General features: G+C 41.8%; 2 protein-coding genes and 1 long non-coding RNA gene across 3 annotated transcripts; 1 reads left to right on the forward strand and 2 right to left on the reverse strand.

The window, feature by feature from the left end:
• Nucleotides 1–193: 193 nt before the first annotated feature.
• Nucleotides 194–5502, reverse strand: LOC110990398 (N-alpha-acetyltransferase 50-like). The gene is made up of 5 exons (XM_022255390.2): nucleotides 5210–5502; nucleotides 4087–4223; nucleotides 3345–3467; nucleotides 2833–2899; nucleotides 194–1525 (listed from the first exon to the last, which is right to left on the reverse strand). Exons 1-5 carry the CDS (start codon nucleotides 5215–5217, stop codon nucleotides 1378–1380), a joined length of 483 nt encoding a protein of 160 aa, XP_022111082.1. The 5' UTR covers nucleotides 5218–5502; the 3' UTR covers nucleotides 194–1377.
• Nucleotides 5503–5656: 154 nt separating this feature from the next.
• On the forward strand, nucleotides 5657–19177 carry LOC110990397 (V-type proton ATPase catalytic subunit A). The gene is made up of 15 exons (XM_022255389.2): nucleotides 5657–5791; nucleotides 7239–7342; nucleotides 8037–8165; nucleotides 9288–9397; nucleotides 10105–10209; nucleotides 10488–10625; nucleotides 11060–11211; nucleotides 11839–12001; nucleotides 13147–13255; nucleotides 13958–14080; nucleotides 14881–14995; nucleotides 15767–15974; nucleotides 16140–16294; nucleotides 16753–16924; nucleotides 17356–19177. Exons 2-15 carry the CDS (start codon nucleotides 7258–7260, stop codon nucleotides 17446–17448), a joined length of 1857 nt encoding a protein of 618 aa, XP_022111081.1. The 5' UTR covers nucleotides 5657–5791; nucleotides 7239–7257; the 3' UTR covers nucleotides 17449–19177.
• LOC147797913 (uncharacterized) lies at nucleotides 18863–22903 on the reverse strand. Its single transcript, XR_015426616.1, has 2 exons — nucleotides 22510–22903; nucleotides 18863–20153 (listed from the first exon to the last, which is right to left on the reverse strand). It is a non-coding gene; the product is annotated as an uncharacterized LOC147797913 (long non-coding RNA).

Consider the following 22903-nt stretch of genomic DNA (forward strand, 5'->3'; position numbering starts at 1 on the left):
CCATGTTTTAAAAACAAGTGAATGGTAAATCTCAGCATTTTCTTGATTTTATGAGGGATTATTTGAAACATCCAGAAACGAGGAAAATCCTGTCAAAAAAACCTGGAGTCTGGAAATTCCTGACAAATCTCACCCTTGTCTTGTATTTGGACACCATACAAACACATGCACTGTATTGCAGGACACAACACGATAGGATATTCCAAAACACACTTTAATGGCCATTTCTCACTCAACAGAATCTGGCAGGTTTTTTACACTGTACGCTCAGAGATAAATCAAAGTACCAACAACTGTACCAATACTAACAGAAACAATAGGCATGTTAACAAGAAAACAACCAATTCTGTGAGAAATAAGAACTTTCAACGTATGTGTAGACTATACATTTATGTTACCACATGTACAGTCATTACTTGGGAAAAAAGGAAAAAAAACCTTTTTTTAACAAATATGTTACTTAAATCAACACTGAAAAATTTCGAAGTGATGACGTGACTATTGTAAAATCTGAGAAATTTCATTCAATTTCAATTTCATTTATTTAATATCATTTGTATCCAACGTAGTTATTGAAAATTTGTTGTGGTTTGCATGCATACTTGTACGGATCTTGACAAAGATTCTGTATGGTGCTAAAACTCAAATGTAACAAAATGTCCAGTGTGGAAATATAGAAAACACAATCTATATAGATTCTCATCAGAGATTATGTATAAAATTGCTTTCTCTGGTCACCATCCAATGAGCTTTGAATGCCAAAGAGAACTTCAAAAAACAAGGTAGGACAAAAAAAACTGGTACTTTGTAGTAAGTGAAGGTTATGATCTTTGAAATCTCTGCAGTTGACAAGGAGGTGCTATTTATCTTGCTAGTCTATTATGCGCTGTTGGCTGGTAATATTTTGTAGCCAAAGGCCAGAAACATGCTGATGCTTCCTCCCGTGGTAGCCCAGATGTTTACCTGGCCAATCGGCTACAAATTAGAGAAGGCCACCAGTTGGGAAGCCAGACGCCAGCTGGCAAGCAAATCAGTCTAAATGTGGTAGCCAACGGCCAACAAAAGCGTCTTGGTTCTGTATCATGTTTGTCACACCTACATGTATGCTACTGAGTACTCCTGGCCACATTAGTCCAGTTTGGAAGCCAAAAGCCACCTTGAGCCAATAAATCAGTCAAATTTGGCAGCCAGTGTCCAGCAAAAAGTCCAAGCCCCTCCAGCATTATTCCACAAGCCCCAGTCTTCTGCTCTTCTCTATTGCCTACCAAATCAGTCTAGTTTTGGAAGCCAGAGGCCAGATGGCCACTAAATCAATCTAATTTGGTGGCCACAGGCCAACAAACTCCTGATAAGTCCAAAACTTTGAATCCTTTGAGTTCACACTCCTTTGGTTTGTAACGTCTTCTGCAGGACGTGGGCGTCGGCTGGCTCAATTCTCTTGTAGTAATGCTCCTTGGTTTCGATGATTTCAAAGTCAAACTTCTTGTAGAACTCAATGGCAGACTCGTTATTAACCTGTACATGTCTGGGAAATGAAACCAAACCTGGCATCAACAATTGTGGAAATTATCTTTAAGTACAAACAGGAATATTTGACATCTACTTGGAACAAGACATCATGACTCCTCCATACATTTCGGAATCTGATCTATTTTGGAATCATTTCTATTCAGATCGCATTCAAGAATCAGTTCTGTGGGCTTATTGCAGAATTGATTGCATTCGACAGCTTTTTTGGAATTAATTCTGTTTCAGTCCTATTTGAGAGAACCTAACTTTATTCGGTTCCAATTTTGAAACCGGCTTGATTCTTGAAATGAATTCTATTCAATTTCTGTGATACGGTAGAACTGATACTTTTTGTTTTCCACGCAACATTCTGATTCCCAGAATGTACATGTAAATGCATGGTTAACATCTACCTTCAGCTAGATTATTCAAACAACTCCAGGCTAGAATGGAAAAGAATCAATTCCACTCTAAGGAATTAAACTTATTTTGATCAAACTTGTTCAAATAAGTACCCCTTCATGAATTAAGCTGCAGACCTGCCAACCTTGTACTTGACCAAAGGTTCTATGATTTTACCTTAAAAATCCTATTTTCTTAAAAAAAAACCTATTCTTCACTGTTGCATAATAACTTGGAGCTTGATTCATATGCAAATGATCAAGCGAGCATGATGCGTAGTCTGGGCCCCAGACTGATTCTGCTTATAAATCCATAGTTTTCGTACAGCACACAGATGAACTGCACAAATGAAACAGCAACGGACGATAGAGGGCCTGGTGGGCGGACACCGCGTTATGTGTGTTGCATCTGTTTGCATGGCATTTTCGACATTGCCGACAACTGATGTTACCATGCAAAATTAACTTGTGAAAAAAATCAATTTTCAAGCCAAAAAATAGGTCAAAATCTCAAATAACTACAAAGATTTTTTTTTTGTAAATCGTATTTCATTGAGAAAAACTGTAGTGTCGTATTGTCATTGCAAAATCGTAGGAAATACAATAAAATCGTACTGGTTGGAAGTTTTGATGCTGCATGCTCAAACTTTCAAACATCAAATACACTACTGTTTATTTTCAATCAAATTTCTAATGGTAAAATGCATTGCAACATGACAGGAAAATATTCATCTGCTGCCGTAAACAGAAATGCGTTGTAAAATCTTATTTCGAGGTGTCAGGAGAATCCAACAGCAATGCATGGACAGGCCCAATAATGCCCCCAAAATGTTTACTCTCACTTTATATAGATCGACCCTTTTTACTTCTGTCTTCACAAAAACTGAAGACTCGGCAATGCATAAACACCTCTGATACTTACAGATAAATATTGCTAATGTTGCCATCTTTGTTGCAGTAATCCAGGACGTGTTTCAGCATCACCGTTCCTACACAAAAGGCAGAAAGGTCAAAGGTTGTGACAACTCAACCCCCAAGCATATCATTTGGCTATGGGGTCTCGGTACTACAAAACATGTACCACGTAGTAATCCGAGCCTGAAGGACCTCGCCAAACAAATTACTACTTCGGCTAGGGCACTCTCCATTGTTACATGTACTCGTACAGAGAACAATAAAGCCATGCATTCATAGTGCCACATCACTGTATGGTACATTGTCTTTTACAAGCAGCAGAGCTGTTTGCTGCTAAGTTGTAATTTTTAGTATTATGTAGGGTTAGGGATAAAGTACAAGAGCATGTGAGGGGAGTGGTTTACAGACGGGTGGCTGGGTATAAGACGACTCTTCAGACTCGGACAATTCATTCAGCATGAAGCTACTCATTGCCGTCTTTACCATGTCTTGCTCCACCATGGGGGGGGGGAAACCTACCTATGCCCAGTCCTCTGTAAGGAGCCAGGCAGCCTAACGTCATAATGTACAGCCGTCGTGTGCCGTCCTCCGTGGTATCGACTCGACAGCAGACAGCCCCGACCACAATGTCATTGAAGTAGCCTGCAGAGGATGTTTTGGTTCAATATCAATTAAAAAAAATAAATAAAAAATAAGTCGATGTTACAGGCTAATATCTTTTCAGGAATTGACTGAAGCCCACCGCAGCGGTGCATCTTCTAACATGGCACTTTGTCCACACCCTGGATAAAGGGGCAAAGGGGGGGGCTGTCCTCATGCAGTCCCCTGTACCCCCTTTGCCACTTTATCCCGCCTCTGTCTTTCTTGACCTTTCCTTTTGTCCTCTAGCATTCATCCATGCTGGTTGATTCTCTGTTTGCTTATTTGTCCCTGTCCATTTGTCATTTTGCCTTTGAGAAAGATTCTGCTACGATCGAAACATCAGGCCCTCCTTATTCTGTGATTTGTATGTTAGGTCACTGTAGTCAGCAAGCAGTTTGCAGCAGTTTTGTATTACATATCTCCAAAATGACACATTTTTATTACATGTTTTTCTCTCTCTCGATTAAGCTCAGAAGGCAAAGAACTTTGTGAGTTGCAGATCTCTTTTGCAGAATATGCCATATATAGACAGTCCTTCAGAACTGAAACGAGCTCTAAGAGTAAATCCTCAGCCAAAGTAATGCAACTTTTGTCCCAACACAGAGCCAGTGGCACTCACATAATTTAGCCAGTTCGCCCACGTCCAGCACATCCTTGTAGAATTTGTCATTGTAGGAGACGGGGAACACCACCGAGTTGAGCCGCTTCAGCTGTTTGATGTTGTGCGGTGTTATGGCTCCCAGTTCAATCCTTCCCCTGGCAACAAAGACAAACGATAAATCTTAAGATCGTCTCTTAGTTTTGATAATATGACAAAACGGAGGTAATGAAGGCACAAAGCATGGAAACAGATCTGTTTCCTTAACCCTAACATAAATCAATTGACATAACTGGTATTTGTAGTTGTACGTGTAGTCGACGTGTAGGCCTATTAACTATCCACATCAGGATTGGGTTTTCAGTCCCTACTTGACTGCATGGATTTTACCCAGACTATTCCTCTTGGGTGTTCCTCCCAATTGTAACTGCTTCTTATTGTTGCCCGAGGCACCCTTGTATGCCATCGGCTCAACCATGTTTAAATGTATTCATTGTTCCACACTTAATGTCTTCATTGTACAGCGCATTTGAACATATCTATATGAAATTTGCACTTTATAAATGAATATATTATTATTAATTATTATTATTATTAACTATAAATCACTGTCGCATGGCATTGGCAGTGTGCATCATGAATCACATGACATTCTAGGGGTCTGGGCCCCATCACAACTGGGTCAATTTCTTTGCTTTGCAGTGTAGGCTATGATGGAATCCAAACTAGGTTTCCATGGTTTATGACATCTCCAACCTGAATCCCTTCAAAAATGAAAACAGAAAAACAGTCAAAACCTCCCTGGTCGACCCTATTGCATAATGCTATACCTTTGCTGACAACATGACCGATGGGGATAAGCGCCGACAATTACCGCCGCGGTATGCCCTCCGCATGCCCCCCCCCCGCTTTATGTACCCATGGACATGATGGAGGTACCGCGCGAAGAAGATATCAGCATTGCACTTCTTCAAGTTCTTGTCATGCATGTAAATTTTAATACCTTAGCACATGCATAACATGCATTTACAGTCAAAATTTTGTCAATGTAGGCCTAGCCTACACAACTTCACAAGTATAGTGGTAAGCACAGCCAAATCATGGAGGTAGAATCACGGTGTGGAAGACCTAGTCAAAAACTCACTGTGTCATGATTTCCTGTTTAGACTGATCGATGCCCCTCTCTTTTATCTGAACTGATTCACCCAACTACATGTAGTCGGTTGCATTCTAGAACGCCTTTTGGATGACTTATTTCCAAACGTAGCAGCCGGAACGGCGACCTTTAGTTTTTCCCGGGAAATTTCGGTGCGATCAGGCCAGGGCAATGCCGATCGCGATGTCTAACATACACTGCATACAGTGCGCATATCATGCTTGTATTTTTGGCATGTGCGTGAAAACTGGTATCCTGTCCTGCAGTCTCCTTTTGAGTCACATGCAGTAATCGGTCACCGTTTTTTTGTTTTTTACTGTCTGCTGACCACAGCCAGGTTCTCCCAAATATCTAGGAAAATGTATTCAAACAGTCTGGGTAGTAGACTTTTTGGGCTATTATAGTACCTTCATGCGCTTCTTGAATAGCCCAAACAAAATCCAATCAGCGTGCTATGGAATTGATCATTGGGCTCCCTGCAGTAGTAGATCTGGTCGACTGTACGGTTCAGTTCATCATCACATGATCCTAGCTCGGCTGTACAACCCGGGTGGTTCACTGATGAAACAGGTAGGGTTGCTTGAAGGTTTTGCTGGCCTTTGCGTTAAAATTGACTTAATTTAATTTAGCCGTGCAAGGCGCTGAAGCTGTTAACATAAACTTGTTTAAGCTTCGGGACATCTTTGCTTTTCATGTTTAAAAAAAAAAGGTTTGGCCATACTCATACTACTGGACTGCCTTGCGCAGGTGGACTCCCTGAACGCCCAACCTGGGCTAACTACTGCCTAACGTTATTTTCATATTCACGCAGTGTTTGTTTGTTTTTTTTGCTGGTCTGTACTTACTTCAGTACATGTCGGCTTAGGCTACTTGTAGTTTGCAATGTTGCATGATATTGATAATTAGGCTGTTCCAGCCCCCCTTCATGTACTTATAGTACAAGTACAACAAATGTCATGCATGCGTGCAAACATGGCAAAACAGCAGCTTCGTCATTTAAATGATTAATTGGGCCATGGAGGTAGTGGTTGGGCTGATGTTACGTAGGCCTAGACCGATATCAGATTCTGCCCTGTGTGGTTTGTGTCACCTTCCTCCATGGTGTCACCTTTTAAATCATGTTTATAAGTACATTTATGTAATATTCAAAGTAGGCCTAGTACTGTACACATGTACATGTAGGCCCTAGCCTGTATTGCCTTTAATCCGGTCTTAATCAAATAATACTTGAATACGGATATTATGTTGTTCAAATAACAAATAGAGGGCAGTAAATAATGGCATGCATAACATGTATGCTGTAATTATTAAATTCTTCCACTGGAACAGAAGTGAGTGAGCACACAGGATCATAATAAACCGGACGTGTTTTTCCTTACCCAAACTTCCTTCAATGAGTTTAGCATGCCTTTATGTTCCAACTTATATAGAGTACTGAAGTGAATGCGTCACGCGCACAATTAGTGTGTAAAAGGCATTAGCGCGGGAACCAACACTCGCGCATACTCCATTCATTTGCACTGCACTTTCTGGTTCACAGTGACGTCACACTTTGGTACTCTAATGCAGGATATTTCACTTCCTCTTTTTGAGATCTTTGGCTCTGGAGGATTTTTGGAGATGTGACACCTGTTCTCAGTTTTTTAGTTTTTGAGAGTAACCATCGCAGACAGTCAAAAATGCCCTCCACTTGATTTGCCACAGTACACAGACATGGGGTTCATTTGACTGATAGTGACTGATAGGACAACTTTGTCAAGAACACAATTTTGCAGAAAGCTATTACACATGTCCTTCAAAGCCACATTTAGGCAGGAAAAATATTGAAGCATTTATGTAGAAAAACACTTTAAAATCTTTCAGAGTACACAGATTGCCAAGGACATGTAATATCGGGTATGAAACTTTCTCCTAAGGTCAAATATCTTCTGTATTTATCAAGCTTTTCAGAGCACAGTATTTGTGCCGGGTGAAATGAATAACATTTGGAATTTTATGTTTTGATTCTCACAAACAGGGAATTTTCTGATCAAATCATGTCACAGTTTGACAAGCTACCTAAGGTGCAAGATGCGGAGAAAGAGAGCCAATATGGCTATGTGCATGCCGTCTCTGGCCCTGGTAAGTCATCCTTCAAAATCCATTCCCCGAAAAAGGGGGAAATGGATTTTGATGGATTTGGGGTGGTTAGGGTTGAACTAATGAAAGAAATGAGCCGATTTGGTTTTTCAAAAAAGGCAAGGTCTTCCAGGAACAAAGAGTGCACATAAAGGGGGCGTATGGCTGTGCTGAACAGCGCTCATAGGGTAGAAAATCGCACACGCGTACTGCTGTTCCCAAATGACCTCAAACGCACTTCAATTTGGACATGGGCTGTTGCAATACCAAACTAACTCATTGAGAAATGACTCTCGTCAAAACATTTGTGAGACGGGAAGCAATTTCAGAAATACTATCAATTTTCTCAGCAGTATCTCACTTCAAGAAAGTTTGTTTTGTGTGCGGGTTTTGCCCATCCACGTTTTTTTAAATTCTGCTGACCAAGACCGTATATGTCTGATGAGCCGATTCGGTATTTCAACAGGGACAAGGCTATTCGGGAATAACTGTGTTTGTGCATGATAGTCTGTCTTACGAGCATGGCCACATGCTGACTCATGCGCGCCTTGTTCCAGAAAGGCTTTGGCTTTCTGAAATTCAAAACTGGCTTTGGTATCAATAGACTGAAATTATTCCTACTCACGATAAAACGTTGGAGACAAAGAAATTAAAGAATGATGCATGATTGCTGTGGAAATGTCCATCTTGATTATAGTCGTTACGGCGGAGAGAATGGCTGGGGCGGCCATGTACGAACTAGTCCGTGTCGGTCACAGCGAGCTGGTCGGAGAGATCATTCGGCTTGAAGGGGACTTCGCCACCATCCAAGTTTACGAAGAAACTTGTATCCTTTTGACAGAGGCTGTTTGAAATCGAGGGTTTAAAGGTTGGGTTGGTGAAGCACCGTTTTCACCAGTCACCACATTGACTTTGATCTGTTTACCAGTTGGACCTTGAATAAGGACAATTTACACAATGAGCCCCAAGCCGGTGTAATGGTCGCATTTATCCTTCGTGCTCAGATATCCAGGCATTAACCGAAAACTGCCGAACGACCCAAACTAGCATCCGAACAATTGCGCAGTAAGTCCCGTTTTGTTCACTTTTATGGGTGTGCTGAGTTCCTGTGTGCGCGTTCGAATTAAAGATTGCTCAAGGCATGTTGGGAAACAGCGTATGGCGCTGCAAGATCGTACCAATGAGAACGAGGTTGTGTATGTACATGTGCTGACCGTGGATACATCTCCAACGTCCGCACTCATGGCTCAACCATAGAGTTGGATATTTTGTCCAATTCTATGGGCTCGACATACATGTACATGTACATCCATAATGATTGCACCACCCCGGATCTCCCAGTCTCATCTGCATTTTTTCGTAAGCCTAAGCCACCGCGCGCACCAAATGCAGGACCACAGCGTAGGTACATTGTACGTACGCAACTGGAAAAATCAACATGGCGGATAAGTGAGCACGTCGCGGCAACGTGCTCATATATCTGGCGCGTTCTTCCAGAAATCCGAGCACACCGGATAAATGAGACCGTTACACTGGACCAAGAGAGAGTGAGAACTGCGTTATGCTACCAGCAAAGTGAATAATCCTATCCAACTTGTCTCTTTTCAACCACTGAGGGGGTGCTTCTGCTCATGGCAGATACAGTGTGCCACCTAGATGTCGCCACATGAGGCCTTTTTTTAAGATTACGGTTGACAAAAATATGGCTGATTAGTCGTGTTTTTTTTAATTGTTATGACAATGTTACACTTTTCTGTGGGGAAAGGTCTGATTTGCTAGCCTGGACAGAGAAAGTTGTGGCTGTGGCTTCAATTGGCATGTGCATCGATGGGAGTTGCAGTTGCAAGCCACTAACTTCTGTCCATACACACTAAGCCACAGCCGCAACCACAGCATTTGGTTGCCGTCTTTGCTGTGTTTATGAAGAATTCCTTTACTAGTCGTGCAGCCGGTGTGAGTGTGGGCGACCCCGTGCTGAGGACTGGGAAGCCTCTCTCTGTGGAGGTTGGGCCAGGAATTCTTGGATCCATCTTTGATGGGATCCAACGACCTCTAAGAGTAAGTAGAATCACCCAAGGACCAGCTGGAAATCTTGCTTAAAGGAAAATCTTGTTTCTTGCAAAATCTTAAAGGAAAGTTTTGCCTTGCAGAAAATCATGCTGAGTGGAAAATCTTGCTCAGAAAACCAGAATATCTTGTTCAGGAGAAAATGTTTGCAGAAAAGTGGAAAAGAGAGAGATAGTGGAAAAATCAACTCAATGGAATCTGGCTTAGCAGATAATCTTATTCAACAGAAAACTTGCAGAGTGGAAAATAATGCTTGGTGAAAAATCGTTCAGAGTGGAAAAATCTTACTTAGCGGGAAATGTTGCTTAGTTAGGAAATCTTTCACAGCAGAAAATGCAGCTCAATAGGAAATCTTTTCGGCAAAGTGATGTTTTTAGGAAGTTTTTAAACCACCAGTCATGGGTTTTTACATGTACATGCCATGCCTTCTTGGCTGGTAACTTTTTAGGTACTGAATATTACAAGAACCAGTTTATATGGAATACCATTTATGTTCTCAGATCCATCAAAATCTGTTAAAAAGCTATAAAGAATTTGCAGGATTGAGGAACGAATGTAGAGCACAACCCCTACACTTTCAAATGGGGCTTTGGTTCTTCATCAAAAGTTGAGTGGAGGAGTTTGATGGATTCAGGAGTGTACATTGTGAGTATGCTTGATGTTTGTAGTTAAGATGTCATTCCCTTTGAATTGAACAGGATATCAACGACCTGACCCAGAGCATCTACATTCCGCGGGGCATCAACGTGGCGGCGTTGAACCGCGATATACGATGGGACTACCAACCCTACCAGGGAATCCGGGTAAGTTGGTATTTGTAAAATGTGTGAATGTCCACAGATTGTAAAAGTCAGACTTGTCCAGGATGTGTGGATGTCCAAGGGGACAGGATAAGTTGGAACTTGTGGAATTTGTGGATGTGCAGGGATTGAGGTAAGTCAGGCTTACCTGAAGTGCGTGGATTATGTGGAATGGGTGGACGTCCATGCATAAGGGATGCTATATGTCCCTCAACTTTGGAAACGTGTCCCACACCACAACAGTCAGTAATCATGGCTAGTTGTTCTACTTTTGTCAACAGGTGGGAAGTCATATAACAGGTGGGGATTTTTATGGTATCGTCCACGAGAACTCCCTCATCGAGCACCGACTGATGCTCCCACCAAAGTGTCGGGGAACCGTCAAGTGGATAGCACCCACCGGGAGTTACGACATTACTGTGAGTAGCCAAGATTGTGAGTGGTCTTAACTAAAGGATCTGGCTGTGGCTAGGTTTAATGTAAGTGTCCATGGGAAAGTAGCCGCAGCCACTGGCTAGCTGCTTCACAGGTGCTGTTGTTATTCTTATTTAAACAGGGGGCAGAGGTGGGATTTCACATGACATATCCGGGGTTCATGATTTTGAATCCACAATCTGTGAACTTTCAGAGGTTTTATTAACCATTCCTGTGTTTTGTGTGGCAGTACTTCGGTTTGAAACCCAACCATGAGATTCAAACCTGTATAGTCGTGGTCGGTTTTTAGAGCCCATATCTTGTGAGCCATTTCAAGCCTAGAAAAGTCCAAATGTTCATACTTTGTTACCTTTACGACAACCCTCTTTGATTGTGGATACTTTATGACATCTTTTCTCTTTTGACCCCGCCTTTTCAGGATGTCATCTTAGAGACCGAGTTTGACGGAGAGGTCACCAAACACAGCATGCTTCAGGTCTGGCCTGTCAGACAGATGCGGCCTGTCAATGAGAAACTACCCGCCAACTACCCACTGCTGACCGGACAAAGAGTCCTTGATGCGTTGTTCCCGTAAGCTGTTTTCCTGTATCAGCACAAACCGCAGCGGTCAAAGATATCACGTCTGAGAAATTACCAACCAGCTACCCAGTGCTCCAGATGACTTGCTCCCAAAAGTTGACCCCCAAAATAGCTTCACCCAAAATGTGACCAGCGTTGTCAGAAAGAGTCACAAGTGATTGAGCCGCTGTTGAGTTTTGTTTACATTGTAGAGAGGATACCGAGCTCTTTGTTTTTGATGTGTCACTCAGTTTGGTATAGTGAAAAGGGATGTTGTGTAAAGTTTAATATGTTGAAGATTCCTATTGCTGAAACACTGCATAAGATTCTTTCAAAAGCTTTTAACTTAAAATTTGCTGTGGCGACATGTGACTCATTTTTGCAAAGTGGGTCAAAGATATTCGGCATATGCATTGTCTGCTGTTAAGTTTACTTGTAACACCTTGAAATACAAATTCAGAAAGCAAATTTTTGAATGAATTATTGAATTTTTCTCCTTTCATTGATTCTCACCTTTAAATATTCAATTTTGAAAACAAATATTCAATAACCAATGGAATGCTCAAGTACTGGAATATCGGGTACAGCCCTGTGGAAACGAAAGCTTTATTTTTGGTTTGGATTCGTCCATGTCTGTAGATGCGTGCAAGGCGGGACCACCGCCATCCCTGGTGCGTTTGGCTGCGGCAAGACCGTCATCTCACAGTCCTTGTCCAAATACTCCAACAGCGACGTCATCGTGTACGTAGGGTGCGGGGAGCGTGGCAACGAGATGTCCGAAGTGCTTCGTGACTTCCCGGAGGTGAGGAAACTACCTCCACATTGTTTCTACCACATTGTCTTCTTGTGGCGGAAGGGGGGGAGGGTTTATTGATAACTGTTGGAGTTGCCCTGGTTTCACCCTGACCTACTAGCCTGTTTAGTTTGAAACAGTGCCAAACCTAAAACAGTTAAACAGGTACAAGCAGGGGTGTGAGAATTCAGCTTTTCAGCTGATTTCAGCTTTTTTGTGTTGATGCTGACGCCGATTTTCAGCTTTTTTGTACACCTGGTCTGTACAAAAGTATGGGAACTTTTTACATTTCGGCTTTTTGCTAGCTGTTGTCAGCTTTTGATTTTAACTGGCTACTCACACCCATGCTGATTGGTCACTGTAATTACTAGCACAGGACAGGGTAGAACCTGTTTAACACCAGCGAGTCAACGCTGTAGAATTTGAGCCATTTGGTATAGATAGATCTCAGCAGTATACGGGTGACTTGTATTGAAGTAGAACCAAACCTGATATGAGCAGAGTCCAAGACATGGTACCCCCAGCCAGTCACTCCACAGATCAACCGCTGCGTGTCCCCAATCTAACAAAATCCAACACTATCACCCTAGGCCTTTGTTCCGCAACACAACAGAGTTTATAAGCATCAAGTTGGGCACTTTGAGATACTCAGTATGGACACCATTTTTTAAATAACTAGTATTTCATTACCAACCTTTATCAACCTAAACTTGACAAAACGTACTTATTTGTCACTTAATTGTTTGATCTTAATTGTCCCTTTCTGTGCCATCTTGCAAATATGTCTTTCTATAAATGTGGGGTCTAATTTTTCCTGTCCCTGTTAATATATTCGGCACATGATTTTTTAAAGTTTAGAACTCATTTTTTAATTTCCAAGAGTTAATAATTGCTACATTTTGCCTGCCAATAAGCAACAATAGTTTGAAATCAATTTCAATGATACATTCCCTGTCAAATTATGCAGGTCAGGCGTAACAGGGACAGAAAGTGCCACATGCGGGATCCCAACTGTATAGAGTGGCCCAGCTGCATGTTCAGTGTGTTGTTGGATGGCTTACAGAAAATCTGTTGAATGAATGAATAGCATATGACTGGTTTCATACAGAATCTCATAATTGAATTACATGTAATCTTTGCTCATGTCTTGGCAGCTGACAGTAGAGATTGGCGGCAAAACTGAATCCATCATGAAGCGAACAACTCTGGTCGCCAACACCTCCAACATGCCAGTGGCTGCTAGAGAGGCTTCCATTTACACAGGTATGCAGGTCATTGGTTGGCTTCAGTTTTGTGGATTGGAGGTCAGTTGTTGGCTTCATTGTTGTGGTTTGGAGGCCATTTGTTGAGTGGTGTGTTGGGGTTGGTACTGTACATTTGAGCCATTTGTAGGGTGATGTTTTTGTGTAGACCATTTGTCGGCTAGTGTGCTGTAGTGTGGAGGCCATTTGTTGGTTTTTGTGTTTTGGTGTGGATATTATGTAGGCCCTTGTTGACCAGTGCACAGAGGCTGGTTGGTTTGTGTGTTTTCTTTGTAGGGTGTTTGTCAGTGTGCTGTGGTAAGGAGGCCATAACTTTGTGTATGATAGGGTGAAGGCCATTTGTTGGCTTGTGTGTTTTAAACTGAAGGCCATCGGTTGGCTAGCATGTTGCAAGTAGGCTGTCAGTTAGCTGTTTAATATCTTTCGACGTGGAAGCCAATGTTTTGCCTTGAATGTTTTGTCGTCAAAGCCATTTTGTAGATTTGCTTGTGATAAAAATTGGTCAGCAAGTTATCCTGTCAAGGATGGAGCCATCTGAAGTACTTGTTATGAAGTATTTGCTGCCAGTATTTTTTTAACAGCCAAATCCTTGATGTCTGTCAACTTTTTCAAAGACCCATTTGCTTGTCGTGTGCAATTTTAAAGGCTGTTAGGAGAACCTCAGGCTGTTGTGACTAAATGTCTTTTCCCCCTCTGACTGCAGGCATCACGTTAGCCGAGTACTTCCGTGACATGGGCTACAATGTCTCTATGATGGCAGACTCTACATCCCGATGGGCTGAAGCCCTGAGAGAGATTTCCGGCCGTTTGGCTGAAATGCCTGCTGGTAAGTCCCCCCCCCCTTATACAGTTTCTTTATCCCTAGAGTCTGTTCACTGTTCCTTTCAAAATGCTCCAGTTAAGAACCTATGGCATAGGGTTCGTTACTTGTGTTTATAGGGTCGGATGTTCAAATCCAGCGGCAGGCATGCAGTGTGACCGTGGGCAAGTCACTTTGCTCTTTTAGGTGCCTCTCTTCACCTAGGAGTAAATGGGTACCTGTGAGGATAGATACGGCTGTCATGCTTGATTGGATGTCTGTGCCAGAAATGGCAGCACCATGCTGTACTCTCCCAGCTGAGATTGTTGTAGGGATTTTGATGGGCCTGATGCGTGCACGTAGGGAAAGTAATGATTAATTACTTTTTGCACCTGTTCTGTTGATGATAACCCACTCTCTATCTTGCCTTGTTCAGGAAGAAATAGTCCGGATATATCTTCTACGTGGAGGAAAGAAGATGTTGTTTTCTTAGAAACGAATTTGCTTAGGGACAGTCTCATGCATGTTTGTCAATGAGCATGAGCATGCTCAACCAGTAGTCTATGCTCTGAAGATGTCACATCAAATACATGTGCATTTGCCACTTTCCCGTGGAGCCAGTAAGGGGCCCATTGTCCACTTAGCACCAAAGGAAAAGCATGTCAACGAAGTGCATGTATGGCGTTATCAGTACAGTGGTCTGTAATCGTTAGAATGTGCGACATTCACCTGTGCACCTTGCACTTTGTTCAAATTTCCCCTACCAGCCTATCTTTTCTTTGCCCCTCCATCCATTTTGACTACTTGCCTCTGATCTTGTACTTCAGATAGCGGCTATCCAGCCTACCTTGGTGCTCGTCTAGCCTCCTTCTATGAGCGGGCCGGCCGGGTCAAATGCTTGGGCAACCCAAACAGGGAGGGAAGCGTCAGCATTGTGGGAGCGTAAGTAATCACCAAATTGTGGAGAATGACTTTTTTCCCGAAAGTGTCGAAAATTATTGAAAAAATGTCAGAAATTTACAAAAGGAGGCTGGAAGTGTGGATTTTTTTTCAAGACCACTGAAATGTGTGGCATGTGTCCCACATTACAGCTTGCTGACATGACAGTAATGACTTCAAATCCAGTAGCCAGATTTGTCTGTGCTACTGAGTTTTTTGTTCAGTCCCTCAGGGCAAAAAGGGGGATGTTATTAAGGATATATATTTTTCTGGGGCTTTGGCTGTGTGGAGGGTTCCCGTGCGCCTGGAAATAACTGGAAAATAGGTTGACCTGGTTAGTCATGGAATACATGTATACATGTATTGGAAAAACATATGGTGTCCTGGAATCCTGTTGTCACAGGAAAAGAGTCATAGAAAAGTCATGGAAATTAAGGTCATACAAGGGTTGCCTTGATTGGTCACTTTTGATGTGATGATAGAATAGTAATAAATTTACATGCTACCCTGTCAGTGCATAGTGGTAGCTATTGGCCGTCTTCCAGTTCAGATTGCCAAACACATTTTCTCTGTAAAATGACTTTAAATGTCATCGAAATTGTCATATTTTAGTCCTAGAGAGTCCTTGAAGTTCGGTTTCAGGGTTCTGTGGAAGAAGTAATAAAGTATCTTCTAGGAATAATTGGCAACTGCACATTTGGATTTTCACATAGACACTTCTGACAGAAATCATATCATATCACTGCACTGATGCTTTCTCCTGTTGATGTCCAGTGTGTCGCCACCCGGTGGTGACTTCTCTGATCCGGTCACCACGGCAACCCTAGGCATCGTCCAGGTGTTCTGGGGTCTGGACAAGAAGCTGGCCCAGCGTAAGCACTTCCCGTCCATCAACTGGCTCATCAGCTACTCCAAGTACATGAGGGTCCTGGACGATTTCTACGATAAGAACTTTGCAGAGTTTGTGCCCCTCCGAACCAAGGTGAGGGTGGATTCTCAGTACACTTCAGGTCGCCTCAGTGTAAACATGATTGAGGGCGGTGTGGCCCAGTGGTGAGGGCTTGTATCTCCAACAGACCATTAATTCATATGAATCATCTGTGCACCTTGTTTCCAGTGTTTGACCTTCATGAATATTCATACCCAGGTCAAGGAGATTCTGCAAGAGGAGGAGGATTTGTCGGAGATTGTGCAGCTAGTAGGGAAGGCATCCCTGGCCGAGTCAGATAAGATTACACTGGAGGTGGCTAAGCTCCTTAAAGATGACTACCTCCAACAGAATGGCTACACTCCGTACGATAGGTTCGTAGGAAGTTGACATTGAGTGGGATTCGAACCACCTACCTTTGTAACTTTGCCCAGAGGTCTAAAAACGGGCAGTCTGTAGGATTTAACCCTAACCCTCCTCAGTCCTTCTCCTGTTGGAGGACTGGGGAGTGTTAGGGTTAAATAAGCTACCTTTTGTCAATCACTCTGGGGCTCTACCAACTAAAGGTTGGATGTGAACAATGAGTGGGATTCGAACCACCTACCTTTGTCATATGTTCCAGAGTGCACTGCACTACAGACCCCTACTTTAGTGTGTTGTCTGCCAACATACTTGGACCCCTATGGCAAAATGGGTCAGATTTTTTGCCATGGAAGGCTCCAGTTTTATTGTTCGGTCATGCAATTCCTTTTTTTCGTTGGGGTATCTCCATAGATGCTGTGTAATACAGTGTGTAAGTTCTGTAAAAGAAAAAGAACTTTTTCTTTTCCAGGTACTGTCCCTTCTACAAGACGGTGGGTATGCTGCAGAACATTGTCCTGTTCTACGATCTTGCCAGGCATGCCGTGGAGAGCACCGCCCAGTCCGAGAACAAGATCACCTGGGCCATCATCCGAGAAAACATGGGCGACATCATGTACCAACTCAGCAGCATGAAGTTCAAGGTGAGACTCAGGCCAAGTTGAATTGCGGAACCTTGTTTGTCACGTCAAAGTATACATGTTACGAGGAACCCTTTTGAGGTTGCCTGCAAAATAATAGCAGAATCAGAAACGATTACGTCGTCCCGGAGAGACTAAGTACAAGGTAACATATGATGTAATTGACAAAGGTGCTGTTGCCAAAATATTCTGCAAGTTGTCTTTAAGTACAACCGCTTACTTTCACTCTGCACATTCCGTTGGAGAGTAACCATTTCAAATACCTGTGTGCAAGAACAGATCACGGTAGATACCATTCACCCACGTGAGATGAAAAATATATTGTCCTAAGTCAAAGAGATCTCAGGTGGGGTTTTTGCCAGTCGATAGTGCTGTTAATGGAAAATTGGGCTGTTATGTACTAATTTTCCCATAATTTCTCCCAATACTCGCAGGATCCGGTCAAAGACGGAGAGGCCAAGATCAAGGCAGACTTCAACGAGCTCGCCGAAAACATGCAGACGCAGTTCCGAAACCTAGAAGACTAACCGCCTTTCCCTTTGCTTCACAGATATCTATAAATATATCAAGGAAGATGTTAATATTAAAGTACTTTTATTAGACGATATTGAAATGTTGTGGGTCTTCTTAAAGCATTGAAATGGTATCGTAAAAACTTGTGGTTCTTATATATGACTTGTGTTCGTGAAAGACACGGTGTGCTTTGACACATTAGTGACAGGCGCGTGGTGGGAACTCACCGCATATGCTCACGTTTTTTTCACCCGATGTGGGTTGCACCGAGCATGTGTTACCAATTTTTGGTGGAATATGTGGTCCGTGCTTAGCCTTTTGGCATATGCACGAGCGTGGGTGCCCAGCTGCGTGGTCGTCTTTTTCCGGTGAGGACCAGCGTCGTCGCCATGGCAAGGAAAATACCTATATTTGGAAGGAATAGATATGAAATAGCTCCCAAAAGTTGCCTTTCTTAGCATTTCTTTCGAAACTGGTTTCTTTTTGTGCCCCCTCGGACCGCCAATATCCTTAAATTCCATCCACACCTTCAATACTTTGTGAAACTGGAAGAACATTTCAATATTAACAGTATTGAAGTGTCACACAATCGGTGTATATTTTGCCCGCTGGAGAGATCTGTCTACATATGTTATTGTATCCGTCGATGTAGGAGAAAGTATATGGCAATAATATTGTACGTCTAATTGCTGGTTAAATTATCATTAGCTTAGCTTCTCAGAAGATGTTGGTTTAGAGGTATTCTTGCTTCAGTCTTTGTTTGGTGCAGGTACATGTATGCGGTGGTAGAGAGAATATCAACCATACACGAACCCTCGTTGAGTGGCCTTTCAAGTCTTGTCCTTTTCTGTTTGTCAGGTCAGAGCTGTGTGAAAGTTAGGGAAAGCATAACTTTCTCCTTGTCTCTCATGTATTGTGGACGTTGGGAAGTGGAAAAAAAGTTCCTGCTCGTTTTCGTGAAGGCGCTAGTTGAGATATCAGCCGGCTGATTCAGAATCGAGGCAGAACACGTAGCATCGGCCAGGGTTGTTTACAGTGCACAAAGCTTTATAATGATGTCATTTTTAATCGACCCTTTACCAGCTGACGCTGACATCAGGCAGTGTTGGTGATATCCAAATGTTGCCCAAAATGTGCATTTGTGAAAATGCTACAAACTTGCAGTCTCTTTCATGCCTTGATAACTGAACAGACGTGAGTTTGATGGATATTTCAATATGGAGAGGGGACCAGTTTTAAACAGCCAGAGCCCCCCTCCCATTATGTCGTTTCCTCATTACGTAGGGTGTCTGTTAACTTGTATCTGTATTCTTTTGTGTTTCCTTTTTTTAATTGGTTGAATTATTTATTTGGCATACGGCAACACCGAAGAGTTTAAAGTGATTTAAATGTAATTTTACGTTTACATAATATAAACATCAAAACAGCTGGAGTTGCGTTTAGAGTTTATTACGCATAAAGTCGGCCCCTATGATTGTTCGTTTCAAACAGCTGTGTTCTGACATTTTCTTAAAAACAGGAGAGAAAAGTTTAACGCCCACAGTTATTTCCATCAGTGTTGTAGAATTCTTAATGGCTGAGATTCCAAATGATTTTCTGTTGTCATTCATAACATCTGTCAAAACGTTGTGAGAAGAAAATGTAACCTTTTGCAGTATTATGTGTAATCTTCAAATTCCGTGTTAAAACAACATGGTGACAGTTTTAACAGTAAAATAAAATCGAATTATGTTGACCAGTGAACGGATGCTTACGGTAATCAGTGACGGTTAGTTGGTACGGGGGGGGGAGTTGGAGTTAACCAGACACTAACAAAACATCAACCAATATAGAAACGAAGTTACAATAGTACATAGTATTCAAGTAGATTAGAAACCTGTTCAACTTTATCGAATGAAACAAATACTGAGTTGGAATATTATCGATAACAGTTTTTAACCCTTGCCCCAATAGGTGTATTTCTACGTGAGCCCTACCATTGTAATGCTAAAAAAGTGAGCTCTCACGAAGAAGTAAAATTGTGTAACTTTTTCAGGTTTTTGTTGAGACTTTGAATCTCGGATATGCTTTAGTGATGGTTATGAAGTTGCCATTGTCAGAAAAGGCTTAAATTCACACAATAATCAGTAATAGGCCTATAATTATTCCGATTCTTAAATTAATAGTTGCAGACGACGGTATAGTGCCTGTTGGCCTTTTCAGGGTAAGATTTATACATGTAACCAAGAGTCTTACAGTAACGGACTGCCCTTTGTTTGCTGCCACCAAGAGGAGATACGTTACCCAATTTCTTAATTTTCCCAACTGATTGAAATAATCCACGTCTCTATGCGGTATGCAGTACGTGACATGGTTATTATATGGTAATTACAACCATATTCTCTTGGCATCTGTGTATAAGATCCAAGGGGTCCAGTAAACTTACAGATTAACTTGGGTATGTCTCATTCGGGTGTGACCTTTAACCCGTTTTTATTTTATTTTTTTTTATGGCAAGTAGCCCATGAACGCCTCCGGTAACAAATTCACATTGATGAATACTACAACACGAAAGTAGGATTGTAGTACGAGATTTGCCAGCTGGAGTTTATGATGCAGATCTTCCTCTACGTGGTGGTCGGTGTGGATTGCTCCCACCTTTTCCCAAACCCTTTTTGAGTTCTTTGGGACGACCGATTTGACGAGACGCCTCATCCGCCCAGCCACGGTGAACCAATATCTGCAAGGATGACAAGAAAAGAAATGAGAGGCAGCCTGTCCGTATTGTGATAGATGCAAGTGCGCCCTCACGTGTCAAGCACATTTTCCCGCGACATAAGCTATCTCACACAGCCTTGCTGAACAGTTCCATCGATCCATCATTCTATCTTGCGTAATTAGAGCATCATCAAAAAGACATCGAACAGCTTGTTAAGTGCCAGCTAGTGTACCTACCCAGGCCTGGGTTTGTGTAGTGTAGTGATTATAAGTGTTGTTTTTGCATGATTTTTTGGGGGGGCCAAAAGCCTGACTGTTTGAAATCGAGGTCAACGTGCATTAAGTGCACGCAGGTAATGTACACGTATTTTATACATGAACCGTATATGTGAACCCAAGCATATTTTTCACTGTTGGATTTTATCATACAGGGTGTCTATGTATAAATGATAAGTGAATAAACCGGATTGCTGTTTGCCGGTCAAGTTCGAGTTGTGTCTCCTATTAGAAGTGGTCCGAACCGGGATTCACCTCCGATCTGTTAGGGTTTACACTTCAACAAAACCCGGCCTGGGGCTATGCAAGTAGTGACCATCACAGTATTATCCTTACCATTCCATTTTTTGTGTGGACACAAGAACAAACGACACGCTTTCTCAGTTCAGAAAGTATATAATTCATTTAGCCTGATCAGGTATGAAATAGTTGAGTATCTGTTATAAAAATGATCAAATAAAAGCCACGACTATCGTTAGCGTCTTACGGCTGATCAGAGACCAACGCTGAGTTAAAATATGACCAGCGCCGATCCACCACAACTGTTGTGATTCTTGATGGCTTCTATTTGAAACTTCGGCAACGTATTTCAAGTGAACGTCGATACTTAACATTTTATCAGTTAGTGATCCAAGAACGACTGCGTCCGGGCCTGATATGCCTCATTACAGAATCATTGTTACAAATCATAGCCGGGAAAATTAATTTAGGCATGATCTGAGGCGTTTATGATTTGATTGTTATATCCGTTAAGACGCAGTTAATTAAAACAAATAAGAACACCGTGTGTTAAATTTATTTGATTCGTTCGTTTAAATGCAATATATATATATATTGACCAAAATAATCACCACGGTGAAGGTATTTTTATGTTCAGCATGTTGATAACAGAGAAAAAGCGCTGGTATATTGAGGAAGAAAGCCCAAATTCAACAACACCTTTTCTTTGCCTATGTAATCTTTGCCGTATGTAATTTTTTCTCTACTTATTCTGTTTCATCCATTGTAAATTTGACCTGCGAAATAGTAAATAAATGAAATTTGCTTCTGGATTCTTCACTCACTGTGACGTATATTGGTTATTCCATCTCGATGGTAAAAACATTTAACTTAATGACGAAATCAGCATTCTATGGGTGGTCACGGACTATTTTTTTTTATGAAGCGCGTCGGCATTTATAATTCTGGAAATTAATTTCGGAAATTTCAAATGAGTATAATTTTCAAACTAAATTACAATTTTTAAACAATGAAGGCTCTGCCGTGTCTAATGCCAGTTCACGTTGTTGCAGGAGAAATAATTTTGCTTTTGTGCTTTTGGGACAATTTGAAAACCAAACTTCCATAAAATTCTGCCTCTAAAGAAATAGATTAATTAAACAGTGAAATACTATATGTCGTATAGCGAAATATGGTCACTCCCATCAAAAGAATATTTTAACGTTAAAATAAAACAGGGAATACTTTTAACTTATCTTGCAGCTGAATGTTGCCTCATCCTTGTGTGGAAAGATGTTTCATTAATAAAGACTACATTTTGTATACATTTGACCACTGAAACTATAGTTGCTTAACACGTAGGCCCCTAGAAACAGGTGAACGAACCAAAGAAAATGTTCAAAACACTGTTGCTCTTCGGGTCAAATTCGATCTTTCATTAGCCTAATATCCAGCCGAAACGCGATCACTGTACTGTGTGAATATCACAGGAGGTGGTAAACGCTTTCCAAGGCGTTGATGAGTGTCACTGTCAAGGTGGTTGACGTTGGACTCTTTTCGAGTCGTAAACTCATCGAGGCTAGTTTCGTGAATCGCATATCGCATATACACCTCCGAGGGGATTTAACCAGAACTATACTATATCCCATTTGCTTGCTAAGTATGCATTAGCTGACCCGTAAGATCTTTTTTGTTTGAGTTGACTTCAACGAAAAGTTTAATCTGGATTCAAGTTTTACACATGCTCTGAAATGAAGATTATTTCGTGCAAATCAACTGCACAACTACGATCTTCAAGGGGAGGTTCCCAGTAATTTTTGAATGGTCAGAAAACCCAGTTCTTTTGTATGTAATGGGATGGGATGTAACATATTTCTATTTACCTGGAGATTCCTCTGATCTACAGCTTCCTCTGAAGTGCCTTCAGTCTCGTCAGCATCGGTACGGGTGACCAGACTGTAAACGCTCAGAAGAATTATGACCAAAACTGCCAGGCAAAAACGACCCGCCATGGCTGCTGAGAAGCCTCGTTGTTTATGTACGATAACTACGATGATGTGGAGTCAACTTCGATGTTTCATGTGGTAACGATTTTCGTTGAGTGATCAAGAAATATTTATCTTCATGTTTTTAAATGACTTCACAGTCGTAATCTAACATCCGGGCCTACGAAGCAAATTTCAGCCCAACTTTAGGCTGAACGTGTCACGACTTGACTTTAATTGCATGCATGAATGACGAGCCTGTTAACAGATGTAGGATGTGCAATGTCACGCC

Source organism: Acanthaster planci, linkage group LG10 (genome assembly GCF_054643075.1).
Source record: "Acanthaster planci isolate LZ-2023a linkage group LG10, COTS_SCS, whole genome shotgun sequence".
NCBI lineage: Eukaryota > Metazoa > Echinodermata > Asteroidea > Valvatida > Acanthasteridae > Acanthaster > Acanthaster planci.